This window comes from Mauremys mutica, chromosome 10 (genome assembly GCF_020497125.1).
Source record: "Mauremys mutica isolate MM-2020 ecotype Southern chromosome 10, ASM2049712v1, whole genome shotgun sequence".
NCBI classification, from domain to species: domain Eukaryota; kingdom Metazoa; phylum Chordata; order Testudines; family Geoemydidae; genus Mauremys; species Mauremys mutica.
Genome location: NC_059081.1, coordinates 1,171,984 through 1,184,824, shown reverse-complemented (window position 1 = coordinate 1,184,824; position 12,841 = coordinate 1,171,984). Strand labels below are relative to the sequence as shown.

The 12,841-nt window shown below is 70.8% G+C and overlaps 1 protein-coding gene across 2 annotated transcripts; it reads right to left on the bottom strand.

Annotated features, from left to right (window-relative positions):
* Nucleotides 1–3,216: 3,216 nt before the first annotated feature.
* Nucleotides 3,217–12,531, bottom strand: LOC123378218 (rac GTPase-activating protein 1-like). Of its 2 annotated transcripts, XM_045031750.1 has the most exons (16): nucleotides 12,389–12,531; nucleotides 11,208–11,410; nucleotides 10,883–11,016; nucleotides 10,181–10,259; nucleotides 9,811–9,864; nucleotides 8,223–8,300; nucleotides 7,725–7,863; nucleotides 7,291–7,433; nucleotides 6,837–6,992; nucleotides 6,663–6,758; nucleotides 6,387–6,588; nucleotides 5,729–5,834; nucleotides 4,800–4,932; nucleotides 4,426–4,540; nucleotides 3,865–3,979; nucleotides 3,220–3,512 (listed from the first exon to the last, which is right to left on the bottom strand). In XM_045031750.1, the coding sequence occupies exons 1-16, from the start codon at nucleotides 12,471–12,473 to the stop codon at nucleotides 3,461–3,463; spliced, it is 1,890 nt and encodes a 629-aa protein (XP_044887685.1). In that variant the 5' UTR covers nucleotides 12,474–12,531; the 3' UTR covers nucleotides 3,220–3,460. The 2 variants fall into 2 exon arrangements, with proteins under 2 accessions (XP_044887686.1, XP_044887685.1); XM_045031751.1 differs by lacking the exons at nucleotides 6,387–6,588; nucleotides 7,291–7,433 and having other exon boundaries at nucleotides 3,217–3,512.
* Between the last annotated feature and the right edge of the window lie 310 nt (nucleotides 12,532–12,841).

Sequence of the window (12,841 nt, the reverse complement as noted above, 5' to 3'; positions counted from 1 at the left end):
GGCCCCACAAGGGGGTAGGATTGGAGGGGCCGGCAAGGAGGGTGGGGGAAGGCGCTAGCAGCCTGTGACGGACTCGGGGGGTTGATTGAAGAACTAGCCGGAGACGAAATGAGCGTGGGGCTCGTTCAATGGAGTCCCGGCTGCGGCTCGCCATGGCTTGTAATGGTGACAGCAGCGGGCAGGTGCGTTTCCCGGGGGCCCTGCGGCGACGGGTTCTTGGCCTTTCTCTGTTCACCGATTTTATCAGCGACCTGCAGAGCGAGCTGGATCCCTTGGTAACCGGCGCCAGCGCCAGCGAGCGCTCGCTGTTTGAATGAGTCCAGCTGGGAGCCCAGGGTGCAGGCCCTGGCGGGGGTCGGGGGAGCTCCCAGGGCAGCCCTGCTGCACCACCAAGGAAAGTGCAGGGAGGGGCAGGGGGTTATTTTCCCTCGGGGTGGGGCCCTGCTGGAGTCGGGCTCCGTGCTTGGGCCATGTTCCAGGGGGAGGTGGCAGAGGAGAGCGACACGAACACCTCATGGGCCAGGGAGAGTGCGGGAGCTCCGGCTGCTCAGCTGCACAGACAGGGCCGGGGACTGACCCCAGGCGGTAGCGGCAGGGGAACAAGAAGCCGCCGGGATCTTTTCCAAGGACGAAGGCAACACGCTGCGGTTACTGGAGATCCCGGTTAGCAGGTGCAGTCAGTCACACACGCACTGTCCTGCCAGTTACCCGGTAGGGATCACCGGTAGGGAGGAGCCGGGTTCTGTCGATCCCGACACGATGCTCCAGGGAAGTCTTGGCAGGACGAACCCAACGTTTCATGGCAAGGCCCCTGTTTATGTAGTGATCTTCCTTCCTTGGGACCAGTGAGTGTTACACCGTCATGCTGCCATCAGTCGCCGTTTGCCAAGTGCTTGTTTTCTTAAATTGTCCTTCTCGTCCTTTATCTTGTTCTTTCATCCGTCCCTCAGGGAGTTACCCCAGGCTGGGTGTGATCACAGCTCTCTTGTCCCCATTGATAGGTGCCTGTCCCATCTTTGAGCATCGCTCTGGCATCTCAGTATCCAGCTCCAGTACATTCACTGCCTGCTACACTATTTACCCTTCATTTGAAATTATACAAAATACAAACAGAAAACCCTGCCACGCCGCCGAGAGTTCATAGCAGGCTCTCCAGGCCGGCAGCCAGACGGTTGAATGCTCCCAGGCTGGGTGCTGCTGCAGTAAGACTCATGTTTAACAGGGAAATTTACCTCCAGAACAATTTCCAGAGCACCCTGGGGGACACGCCAGCCCTGGCCCCTTTGTTCAGCACAACTCGATGGTTTCCTAGACGCCTGCCCCTGTGTGACAACGTGGGAATGTTCTTGTGGTCTGTGACTGCCGAGTGGGGAGCATGGACCTGGGAAGGTGGGTGGGGGGGTTGCTGGGACTGGCTGCCATGGGGAAGGTAACCTGAGACCCCAGGAAGGCCAGGTGACACCTCTGCCTGGGTAACTGGACAAAGGACACAGAGGTTGGAAAGTGTTTCAGTTTGGAGCTGGCTAGGAAATGGAGGGGTGGCCCGATGGGGCTGTGGCCTCCCTGGGGCCCCCAGATGGACCTAACTAAAGGGGGTCCTGTTGTCTGTACCGACCAGACCTGTCCTGGACTGTGCTCCTGTGATCTAAATAAACCTCTTGTCACGGCGTCCCCGGGCGCTGCTCTGGAACTGCTCCCCACAAGCCAGGCAGGACTCTGGGGAGCCTCCTCTCCCTCGGAGCAGCCTGTCTGCAGGGCAAGAAGCTCCCACGGCTTCACCTCCTGGGTCTCTCCTTGGAGCATTCAGCATCCTCTGCCCCTCCATGCGCTTCCCCCAGCGAGTCCGCCCAGGCGGGGTCCTGGGGGGGCCACAGAGTCCTGCTCCCCCACCTCGCAGTCAGACATGACTCTCAGCCAGCCAGTGACACAGAGGTTTATTCGATGACAGGAACAGGGTCTAACACAGAGCTTGTAGGTACCGCGAACGGGACCCCTCGGCCGGGTCCATTCAGGGGCCCAGTGAGCCAGACCCCCGCGTCTGTCCTCACTCCCCGTCCCGCTCCAGCCCCTCCTCTCTGGCCTGTGTCTCTTTCCCTGGCCAGGAGGTCACCTGATCTCTTTGTTCTCTCCCACCTTTAGTATCCCCTTGGGGGGGGCAGAAAGGGCCCCCGGCCATTAGTTGCCAGGAGACAGAGGGTCGTCCCGGAACTGAGCCCCCCCCCAGTATTCAGAGGAAACATTAGGAACGTTCCCACTTTGTCACCACCCGGCCGGTTCTTTGCTCCTTTCGGGCAGTTGCAGAGTTAATTTGACAAGATTGAGGTCAGTGGGGGGGGGGGGGGTTTAACGGGGTGAGGGTCGTTTCAGGCGCTTCGGCTCGGGCACAGGATTGTCCTGCAAGACTCAGTGAAGGGCCCGGTTCCGGGCCAGCGAAGCAGGACCCACGGTTCAGGGTACAAGCGGCTCCGTGGGGGGGAGGAGAAAGCCCTGCAAGAGACGACGCAAACTCCCCTCCAAGGGCCAGTGCTGAGCTGCTAGACTCCCCTGCTCACCCCCACCCTCAGCCCCCCGCCGGCCCCCCACCCCCTGGCTGCAGAGCCGGGAGCCCCGTAGGGCGTTGGTGAAATTACCTGCGAGCCACTCTCACCGGGGAAAGACCCCGCAGAATGTCATGCCCGGAGCCCCCGGCAGGGGAAATGTGGGATGCCCATGACCGTGGGGGCAGGGCAGGGGGCACTGCTGGAGCTGGCAGGGGTTTGCCAAGAACGCTGGGCCCAGCCAGCCCCAGTCCCAGTCCCCCTCTCCTGCCAGCCCCCCGCCCCCAGCCAAGGCTCCCTGGCCACAGCCGGACCAGCGCGGGCGGAGCCCCCTGCAGGGAGCGGGCGGTACTGCAGCTGCTGGAGTAACACCAGAGCCTCCCACACCAGCCAGTCTCACCCTGGCCCCACACGCTTCCTGCCCCCACCCCTGCTGTAAAGACCCCACATCACTGAGACCCCACCCCACCCCTGAGGGGGCTTCACCTTCATCTGCCCTGGGGGAAAAATTCCTGCCCAGCAACCCGCGAGACCCACTAGGTGAGCCCTGGGGGTGACCCAGCTCCTATGCCCCCCGTGCCCCACACACACACCGAGAGGCCTGGCTCTGCACAAGCATTTAATAGGAATCAGCCCCCAGCTCCATGTGCTCTGTGCCCCTCACCCACCCCTGGGAGCCCCTGGCTGCCCCCTCATCACGCTGCTCCTCAGGACAGCAGGAGTGGGGGAGCCAGACCCCCAGCTCAGCCCAGCCACCCCGCCCTGGGGCAGGGACCCACAGCTCTGGTGCATGTTCCCTCCAGCACCCCGTGCAGCGAGCGCTGGCGCCTGCCCCCCGGTCCCACCCCAGGCTCAGACACTGTCCCTGCCCCCCGGCTGCCCGTCCCCTCCCCCTCGGAGCCGTGGGGGGAGCCGTCCAGGGCCTACAGCAGGGAGGGGAAGAACCGGCCCGTCTTCCTGGAGCCCAGCACCTGCCTGGGGGGGGAGGGAAAAGAGGTTAGAGTGGGGGGAGCTTCCCCAGACAGACTGACACCCCCCCCCAGCTCCCACACAGCGGTGCCCCCCCATCCCAGCCCGAGGGGCCAGCCTCTCTGCTGCGCACAGCAATAATCCTCCCCGCCCTGCCACCCTGCCACTCACAGGGGCGTGACGGCCCCCCCCGGCCCCCCCAGCACTCCCAGGGGCATGACAGACCCCCCCCCCCCTGGCACTCACAGGGCCGTGGCAGACCCCCCGCCCTGCCCCCCTCGCATGACAGGCCCCCCCCCCGTGGCCCCCCCAGCACTCACAGGCCCGTGCCAGGCCCCCCCCGCCCCCCGGCACTCACAGGCCCGTGCCCGCGGTGCCCACGCAGCTCCGCCGTGGGTCAGGGAGGCAGCAGCCGGTCGGGCTCAGCTGAGTCGAGTTCACCTCGGGGGACGAGAGGGGGCGGAAGAGCCGCTCTGAGGGGAGGGGGGACACACTGAGTGGGGGAGGGGGATGCCTGCAGCCTCCTGCCCACCCTGAACCCCTCCCACCCCCCAAGAGTCCGTTCAACCCTCTGCCCCACTGAGGCTGTCACGGCTTAGCCTGCGCCCCAGGGCTGGGGCGGGGGGTAACTCCCTGCAGCAGCCCAGCCCCCCCCATCTCCAGGAGCAGCTGGTGCCAAGCGACCAAGGCCCTGCCCCATGGCTGAGTGTAGCTCGGGGGCGGGGGGCTCTGGTGATGGGGGTCGCAGTAGCAGAGCACCAGGCCTGGCCCCTCTAGCAGCCACAGCTCAGGGGGACCCCCAGGGCAGAGAGCTCCCCACAGCTGCTCTGTGGGGGCCCCCAGGCTGCACGGTCCCTGCCCCCCACGGTCCCGCTGTCCCCAGCAGGGAGGGCCCCCCCCCCGAGTCCCCCATGCTCACCCCGTTTGTCCAGCGCCAGGGGGTCGCTCGTGGCCGCGGGCACCAGATTCTCCAGCTCCATCCCCACAAAGCGCCTCCAGAACTCGGGGGGCAGCGACAGGAGACGAGCCATCACCTGGGGGGGTTGGGGGAAGCCGCTGAGATGCACCTGCCTGGGCCCAGTCACCAGGACGCCTGGGTTCTACCCAACCCTCACCCCCCCCCACAATGGAGCTGGTCCACCCCCCCCCTTGGGCTGGCAGTGCACCAGCCCCTAGGAGCCCTGTGGGTCTGACCCCCTGGGTGGCAGCAGGGGGAGAACAGGGAGGGGCTGCCGTGGGGCAGGGCTGGAACAGACAGTGGTCCCCTCCCACCCTCCGGCACCTGCCCCTCACCTTGCACTGCTGTGGCGTGTCCTCCAGAATGGCCAGGGGTGTGGGGCTGCTCGTGCTGTGCCCCACCAGCGTGGGCCCGAAGATGCGGGCCAGGTTCAGCTCGTCCATCCTGCACTCAGGGCTCTGAGCGACCCTGCGGGGAAGCCAGGCGTCCGGGCCGCTGTGACGGGGGTGTGTGTGTGTGTGAGTGTCCTGCCAGGACCGTGCCACCCCCACCCCTGCTGCACCGCCGGGCTCCCAACGAAACTCTGCCAAGCAACCGGCCGACAGCCCCCGAACCCCAACAGAGCCCCCTGCCCAGATCTGCAACTGGCCCCTCCCCCACGGGACCCACCGCTGCCAAGCGGGACCAGGCCGGTTCTCCCGGCCCACTGACACCCACAACGGAGCCCCGACTCCGCGGCAGGGCAGGGCTCGGCTCGGCTCCCGGGGCAAAGCCGCTAGACCCGGCCAGACCCCAATCTCGGAGCGACCCCAACCAGGGACAGGCGGGTCTGGGCAGAACGACCCCAACGCCCCACACGGGGAAGCCAGGAGACACCAGGCCCAGAGAGGGCACCGGGGCAGCCAGCAGAGACAGGGACAGAGCCACGTCTGCTCCCGGGCGACAGAGTCCATGGGGGGCTGCGCCGCGAGCACGAGCCGCCGGGACGGCCCCACGCATGGGCGCTGCCAGGAGCCAGGCCCTGGGAACAGAGGGACCCCACCCCGGGGACCAGCTCTGACGCCCGCTCAGCCTGGAGTCACCGAGCGGCACTGCCGCCCCACGGCAGCCGGAGCCCCACGGCTCGCAGGTCCCTCCTGCCCTCGGGGGGGCACTCACGGGTCACGGAGCCTAATGGGCAACCGGGCCGAACCCACAGGCTGGGGGAACCTTTCCCAAGCCCCCCCTGGGCTCCCAGGAGCCCCGGGCCCCGGCCTGCCCTCACCTCAGCAGGTGCAGCATGAGGAAGGCCAGCGTCTCCCGGTTGGCGGGGGGCAGTTTGCTCACCACGTGGCACAGGGCTGCCTGGCAGGCGGCCTCGTCCGGGATGTCTGGGGGCAGAGCCAGGAGCCATGGTCATGGGGAGGGGGGACAGGGGTCCTCAGCCGCCGCCCCGCCCCCAGCTCAACACTGCCCCACGGCGCCAGCCCAGCACTGGTGGGGCAGAGCGGGGGCAGCGGGGCCAGTCGGGCCCTGGGGTGTTCGGAAAGGCACCAGGGAGACACGGCGCCTGGGCTTTGGGTCAGGGCACTCGCCTCCAAGCCGGGAGTCCCTGCCCCCCCCCGAGAGACTCCCAGCACCTCCCCAGCCTCGGGGGGGGGGGGGTCCACCCAAAACCCACAGGCCCCGCCCCAACCCACATGCCCCACCCCCTACCCCTCCCTGCCCCCACCCCAACCCACAGGCCCCACCCCCTGCACCTCCCTGGCCCCGCCCCAACCCACAGGCCCCGCCCCCATCCCACCCTGCACACCCGCCCCAACCCACAGGCCCCGCCCCCTGCCCCTCCCTGCCCCCACCCCAACCCACAGGCCCCGCCCCCATCCCACCCTGCACACCCGCCCCAACCCGCAGGCCCCACCCCCTGCCCCGCCCCCCCTCACCGGCGGCCCGCAGGAAGACGGGGTGCAGGTGGAAGGTGACCAGCGGCTCCTTGAGGCCCCTCAGGAAGTCCTTGAGCACCCCACAGACCACGTGCACGTCGCCCACGCGGCCCAGCGAGGGCAGCGCCCCCTTGGCCCGCAGCAGCTTCTGCTTCCACTCCCGCACCAGCGGCTCCGCGCCGGGCACCCGGTACAGCCCTGTCTGGGGGGGGGGTTGTCAGTCTCCACCACAGGGACCAGCCCCCCCAATCCCCCCAGAGCTCCCCTCTGTCCTACCTCCGTCAGGCCCCTGCGCTCCACCTCGCTGACGCACTGCACCACCAGGGCGGGCACCAGGGGGGCCGTGGGGGGCGCGAAGTCGGCCAGGACGCCCTGCAGGAGGGGACAGGGTGAGGGAGGGGACGGGCCAGGGACCCCGTCAGTCCCCCCCGGGCTCCCCCCAGTACTCACCTCCCGGGGCCGGGGCCGGGGGCCAGGGGTGCAGAGGCCGGGGCAGCGCCCGCGGCACTCGGGGTGCAGCAGCAGGTGGCACTGCCGGCACCGCAGCACCACCCGCCCGAAGCGGGCGCGGGAGCCGCAGACGGAGCAGGACTCGGGGCGGATCACCTGTCGAGAGGGGGGGTCACAGTGCGCCCGGCCAGGCCGCCTCCCTCCACCCCCCCTCCAGAACCCACAGCCCCCCTCCCCCCCAACCCCAGGGACCAGCACAACCCTGGGACCCCTCCCCCTGGACTGGCTGCCTCCCCCCCCCTCACCAAACCTGCTCACCCTGAGCCCCCCAGGGACCCGCCCCGCCCAGCCCTGGGGGCAGACGTGGCTGGGGAAGGGGAGCCGGGCAGGGACTCCGGCTGTGGGGCGCCCCTGGGGGGGAGGGGCTGTCAGTGGGGCCCGCGCTGCTCCCCACCGTTTTGGAAGTGAAGAGGTGCTGGGGCGGCGGCACCTCCTGTGGGGGGGAGAGGAAGGGGTCCAGCCCCCTGGGCTCCAGCCCTGCCCCACTCTCCGGGCGGGTGTCCGAGTCCTCACTGCTCCCCCACACCGTGGTCAGCTCTGAGGGGGGAGGAGAGTCAGCGGGGGGGAGCACAGGCCCCCCAATGACTCCCACTGCCCGAACCAGCCCCTGGCAGCGCCCCCCCCCCCAGCCCAGGCCCTCCCGCTCGGGGGTGGGGGGGGGGGCTGGGCACACACGGCTGCTGCCAGGCCCCAGCTGCCAACGCAGCCTCCCCGGGGCAGGGCCTGGCCCCCCAGGAGCCAGGCAAACGACCCCCCCGCCCCACGGCAGCCCCCGAACTGGCTCAGTGGAGCCCCGCGCGGGGGAGGGGGGCAGGGCCCGGGGGGGACCTGTGAGCGTGGAGAGGCGTCGGCCCTGGCGCGAGCGTCGGCCCAGCACTGGCACCACGGCCGCGGGCAGCAGGCTCCGGTCCCGGCCTCGGTCTTCAGCAACGGCCCCCGCTGGGAGGGTCCCCGGGGCCTCACTCGCCTGCGGGGGGAGAAGAGTTGGAGACTGGAGCTGAGCTGCCCCCCCCAGCCCGCACCGGGGCCCGGCAGGGCAGGCAGCAGAGCGGGGGGCCAAGCGGGAGGGCCCGGGGATAGGCGTGTGGTGCCTTTGGGGAGCAGGGCCCGTGCCCCCCCCGAATCCCCCACTCACCCTCCCCAGCCAGTCAGCCAGGGGCCGGGACGCAGGAACACCGGGGACGGCCCCTCCCCCAGCCAGCCTGGGGCTGCCCCCCCACGGTTACCCCGGCCCTGGCGAGCTGCCCCCGGGAAGGGCCTGGGCCCCAGGGAAGGGGCCGCTCAGCCCGACCAGGATCCGAGGGGCTCTCCCCCCCCCGTACTCACGCTGGCGGCTGGCAGCACCCGGTGGCGCGAGCGCTTTGCGGGGACCACGGGGCCGATCAGGGGGGCCAGAGACGAGCGCTGGGGACGGAGCAGACGGGCCAGTGAGAGCAGCCCGGGCCGGGCACCCGCAGCGCAGCTCAACCCCCCCCACCCCCACCTGCGGCTTCACCCCGGCTCCAAACCACTGCGCAAGGAACAGTCAGCAAAGCCCAGCGCCGGGCTGGGGGGGGCTGCGGGTCGGGACTGAGGGGCACCGGGGTTATTACGTGGCTCAGCTGAGGTCACTTCTCAGCTGTGGCGTCACCCTCCCAAGCGGTTCCCAGGAGCCCAGGCCACTTCTCCCCCCGTCCCCTGGGACCCTCTGGGTGCTGGGGCCACCCTGCATGGGGGGCAGGGTCCCCACCATTCACAGAACTGGGGGCAGAGCTGGGGATGGAACCCAGGAGTCCGGCTGCCCACAAGCCCCTTGCACGAGGCTGCATGGAGCTCCCAGGCCATCTGCCTCCTTCTGCCAGGGCCGCTGGGACCGGCCGCCCCGTGCAGCTGGCTCGGCAGCCCTGCAATGCGGCGCCCGCGCCGGGCCCACGGGGGATGGGCTGCGCTCAGGGTAACGAGCTATCGATCGGGGCCGTGGGCGGGCCCAGCGTCCAGAAACGAACCCCCCCGGCCTCCCTCGCGCCTCCCCTGGGGGCTGGGAGACGCAGGGCCGAGATCTCCCCGCCCCAGCCCTGGAGCCAGCCGCCCCCTGCACAGGCTGCCAGCCAACTCCAGAGCCAAGTCCGCCCTGGGCACCCGAGCCCTGACTCACACCTGGAGCAGGAGCCGGCTACCCCCCATGCAGCTCTGCCGGTGCCTCTCGCTCCCGACCCGCAGCCCCTGCCAGCTCAGCCCCAGGCTCCCCCCCACAGCTCTGCCGGTGCCTCTCGCTCCCGACCCGCAGCCCCTGCTAGCCCAGCCCTGGGCTCCCCGCTCCCCTGCCCCAGCTCTGCTGACGCCCATCAACTCTCCCAGGCCTCGTCCTCCCCCTGCTCCTGTGGGGCTGGGGCAAAGAGGGGATTTCCTGTAACATTTTTATGACCCCTGGGTGACCAGCATGGCCGATGCTGTAACCTTCACTCCCCTGGGCTCCCGGGGCTGGTCCAGGTGACTCATCACCCGCCTGTCGGCCCGCGCTGGCTGCGTGCCCCTGCAGATGCTGGCGGGGGCGAGAGGGGGCGCTGCCCCCCGAGATGGTACAAGTCTCCCTCGGGGTCTGTCTCAGGGGGACTCGCTGCCCGGGGCTCACGGGGGGGGCAGGGGGGCTGCAGGCCCAGGGGTCCAGCCCCAGGAGGCGGTGAAGCCGCGTGGTTTCTCCTGGAGGGAGAGCGAGACCCCTCGGGGGCCTGGCCGGCTGATGGGGCCTCCCAGAGCCTCTCCCCAAGCTGGGGCTGTGGCCCCGATCCTGGGGTCTGGGACTGGCGCATTCTGGGAGAATTTTGGTCCCATCTGTTGAGAATGTGACTGAAGCCAGGAGCCACCTGCCCCATCCCTGGCCCCAGGGCCCTGAGCACCCCCCAGCCTGGGGCAGCTCCAGGCATTTCGCACCTACCGGGCGCTCCTGGGACTTGCGCTTCAGGGGTTTCACCACCGTCACGTCCAAGTCCTGAAAGGAGGTGAGAATGAGGTGGCGCCCAGGCGGGGGTGGGGTGGGCACCCCAGGAGGGTGCAGGGTCAGGGGGCTCAGAGCCCTGGGTCCGTGGCAGCTCCATGCCCAGGCCGTCACCCACACCAGCTCCCCAAGGACCTGCTGGGGGATCCAGTACTGGGGGGGGGAGAAGAGACAGGCACCCCACTGGGCTGGTTACACTAGAAGGCCCCCCTCCCCCAGGCTATTAACGAGCCGGGACAGCCGGAGTCAGGCCCCTGCAGCGCTGCCCAGGGCATCCCCAGGGCTCGTCTGCCCGGAGCGGGACCCTCACCACGTCGTCCTCGGTGCGGTCGTAGCTGATGTCGGAATGGGACGTGAGCGAGGTGCGCGACTCGTTCACTGCGGACAGCCTGCAAGAGAGACGGTCAGCGCGGGCCGGCAGTGGGGGGCGCTGGCTCCTGCCAGGGCAGCTCCCCCTCCCTCCCCCCCACAACACCCCCCAGCAGCGCAGCGTGCCTGGCTCAGCCGCCCCAACCTGCTCGGGGGAGTCACGGCACCACAGCTAAGTCAACAAGCAGCCCAAGCACCTATGGGAGCAGAAATCAAACCCACCACTCAGCAGGGGGCTGCGGGTCAGGAGTGAGGGGCACCGGCAGAGCTGGGGAGGGGGGTGGCTGCGGTTCGGGAGTGAGGGGCACCGGCAGAGCTGGGGTGGGGATGGGGCAGGGGTAGGAGGGGGCTGCAGGTCGGGAGTGAGGGGCACCGGCAGGGCTCGGATTTGGTTCCAGGTGATTCCCGGATTCCAAGGGCCGCTGCGATCAGCAGCTGGGCTCGTGCCCGGCCCAGGCCAGGGAGCGTCGCCCGGAGCCCCCACAGCAGACGGGAAATGGCTCGTCCAGGGTCCCACGTGGCCAGCGATGGAGGATCCGCTGCGGCCCCCGGGCGCCACTCGCCCATTAGCCTCTCACCCCATTTCCCGCCGGGGCCTCTAGCCTCAGCGCCTGGCCAGGGGGCACCTCCCCCCCCCACTCACCTGCTCCCTGGCGCCAGGGCCGTGCCCAGCCGGGGCCCCTCCAGCAGGGCCAGGGCCGAGCGCTGCCCCTCGCTCAGGGCGGCGCTGGGGGATTCCTGCATCAGGAAGTCACAGATCAGCTGCAGCTTCCGTTCCTGGGGGGCAGGAGCAGCCTGTTGGGGGGGGGAGCAGCTCCACCGGGACCCCTTGCCCAGCCCCCCCCCAGCCTGAGTCCCCCTCAGCTTCCCCCCCAGGCCAGGGCCCTCCCGCAGCCCCCAGCCCCAGGGGAGCAAAGCTCAGAACCCCCCCTCCAGAGCCCCCCCCCCAGCCCCCCCCCTTCCCGCACCTGCTTCTCCAGCTCCGCCTCCGCCCGGTGCCGCTTCCCCATCTCCACCTCCACCTGGTTGCGCGCGTGTTTCAGCTTCACCCGCAGCGCCGAGCACTCGCTCTCCGCCGCCAGCAGCTGCTCGCGGGCCCGGCCCAGGTCCAGTCCCAGGCGGCAGCACCTCTGGCGGCAGGACTCGAACCCGCGGGCGACGCGGCTGCAGTCTGGGGGGGGGGGTGTCAGGGGCTCTCAGCGAGCTCGGGGGGGGGGTGTCTCGGGGGGGGTGTCAGGGGCTCTCAGCGAGCTCGGGGGGGGGTCTCGGGGGGGCGGTGTCCGGGGGGGGGAATTGGGGGCTCTCAGCGAGCTCGGGGGGGGGTCTCCGGGGGGGTCAGGAGCTCTCAGCGAGCTCGGGGGGGGCGGTGTCCGGGGGGGGGAATTGGGGGCTCTCAGCGAGCTCGGGGGGGGGTCTCGGGGGGGGTGTCAGGGGCTCTCAGCGAGCTCGGGGGGGTGTGTCTCGGGGGGGGGTGTCAGGAGCTCTCAGCGAGCTCGGGGGGGGGCGGTGTCCGGGGGGGGGGGAATTGGGGGCTCTCAGGGAGCACGGGGGGTCTCCGGGGGGGGGATTGGGGGCTCTCAGTGAGCTCGGGGGGGGGATCACCGGGGGGGTCAGGAGTTCTCAGCGAGCTCGGGGGGGGCGGTGTAAGGGGGGGGGAATTGGGGGCTCTCAGGGAGCTCGGGCGGGGGCTCCCGGGGGGTCAGGAGCTCTCAGAGAGCTCGGGGGGCGGCGGTGTCCGGGGGGGGGAATTGGGGGCTCTCAGGGAGCTCGGGGGGGGTCTCCGGGGGGGTCAGGAGCTCTCAGAGAGCTCGGGGGGGGGCGGTGTCCGGGGGGGGGAAGGGGGGGCTCGCAGGGAGCTCGGGAGGGGTCTCCGGGGGGGTCAGGAGCTCTCAGAGAGCTCGGGGGGGCGGCGGTGTCCGGGGGGGTGTCAGGGGCTCTCAGCGAGCTCGGGGGGGGGCGGTGTCCGGGGGGGGGGAATTGGGGGCTCTCAGGGAGCTCGGGGGGGGCGGTGTCCGGGGGGGGTCAGGGGCTCTCAGCGAGCTCGGGGGGGTCGGGCCCCTCCCCCCGGCGCCGGGCTCCCCCCAGGCCGGCTCGGCCCCGACGCTGGGTCCGGGGGGCAGAGCCGGGGTCCCCGGGGCCCCGAACCCACCTTCCTCCACGTCGCAGCTCAGCTCCAGGAGCCGGGCGAGCCGGGCCAGCTGGGCCAGGAGGGGCCCGCCGCGCTCCCGCGCCATGGGGCCGGGCGGACCGGACCGGGGGTCCCCGGGGCGCTGCTCACAACGCGGCTGCCGGGCCTGGAGAGGGGCCCCGCCCGCCCCGCGCCTGTATTTAGGGAGGGGCCGGGGCGGAGCTTCAGAGACAGCCCCGCCCCCCATTGTCCGGCTCCTCCGTGGGGTCCCGCCGGTAGCGCGGGCCAGGCCCCCTGGGAGCGGGTCTGGGGCCCCGGGATCCGGCCCCGCAGCGCCCGGTCCCCTTACAGCACCTGCCCCCCCCCAGCCCTCAGCCCCCCCCACAGCGCCCGGTGCCCCCCCCAGCACCTGCCCCCCCTCAGCCCCCCCGCAGCACCCAGCCCCCCCGCAGCGCCCGTTGCCCCCCCCCGCAG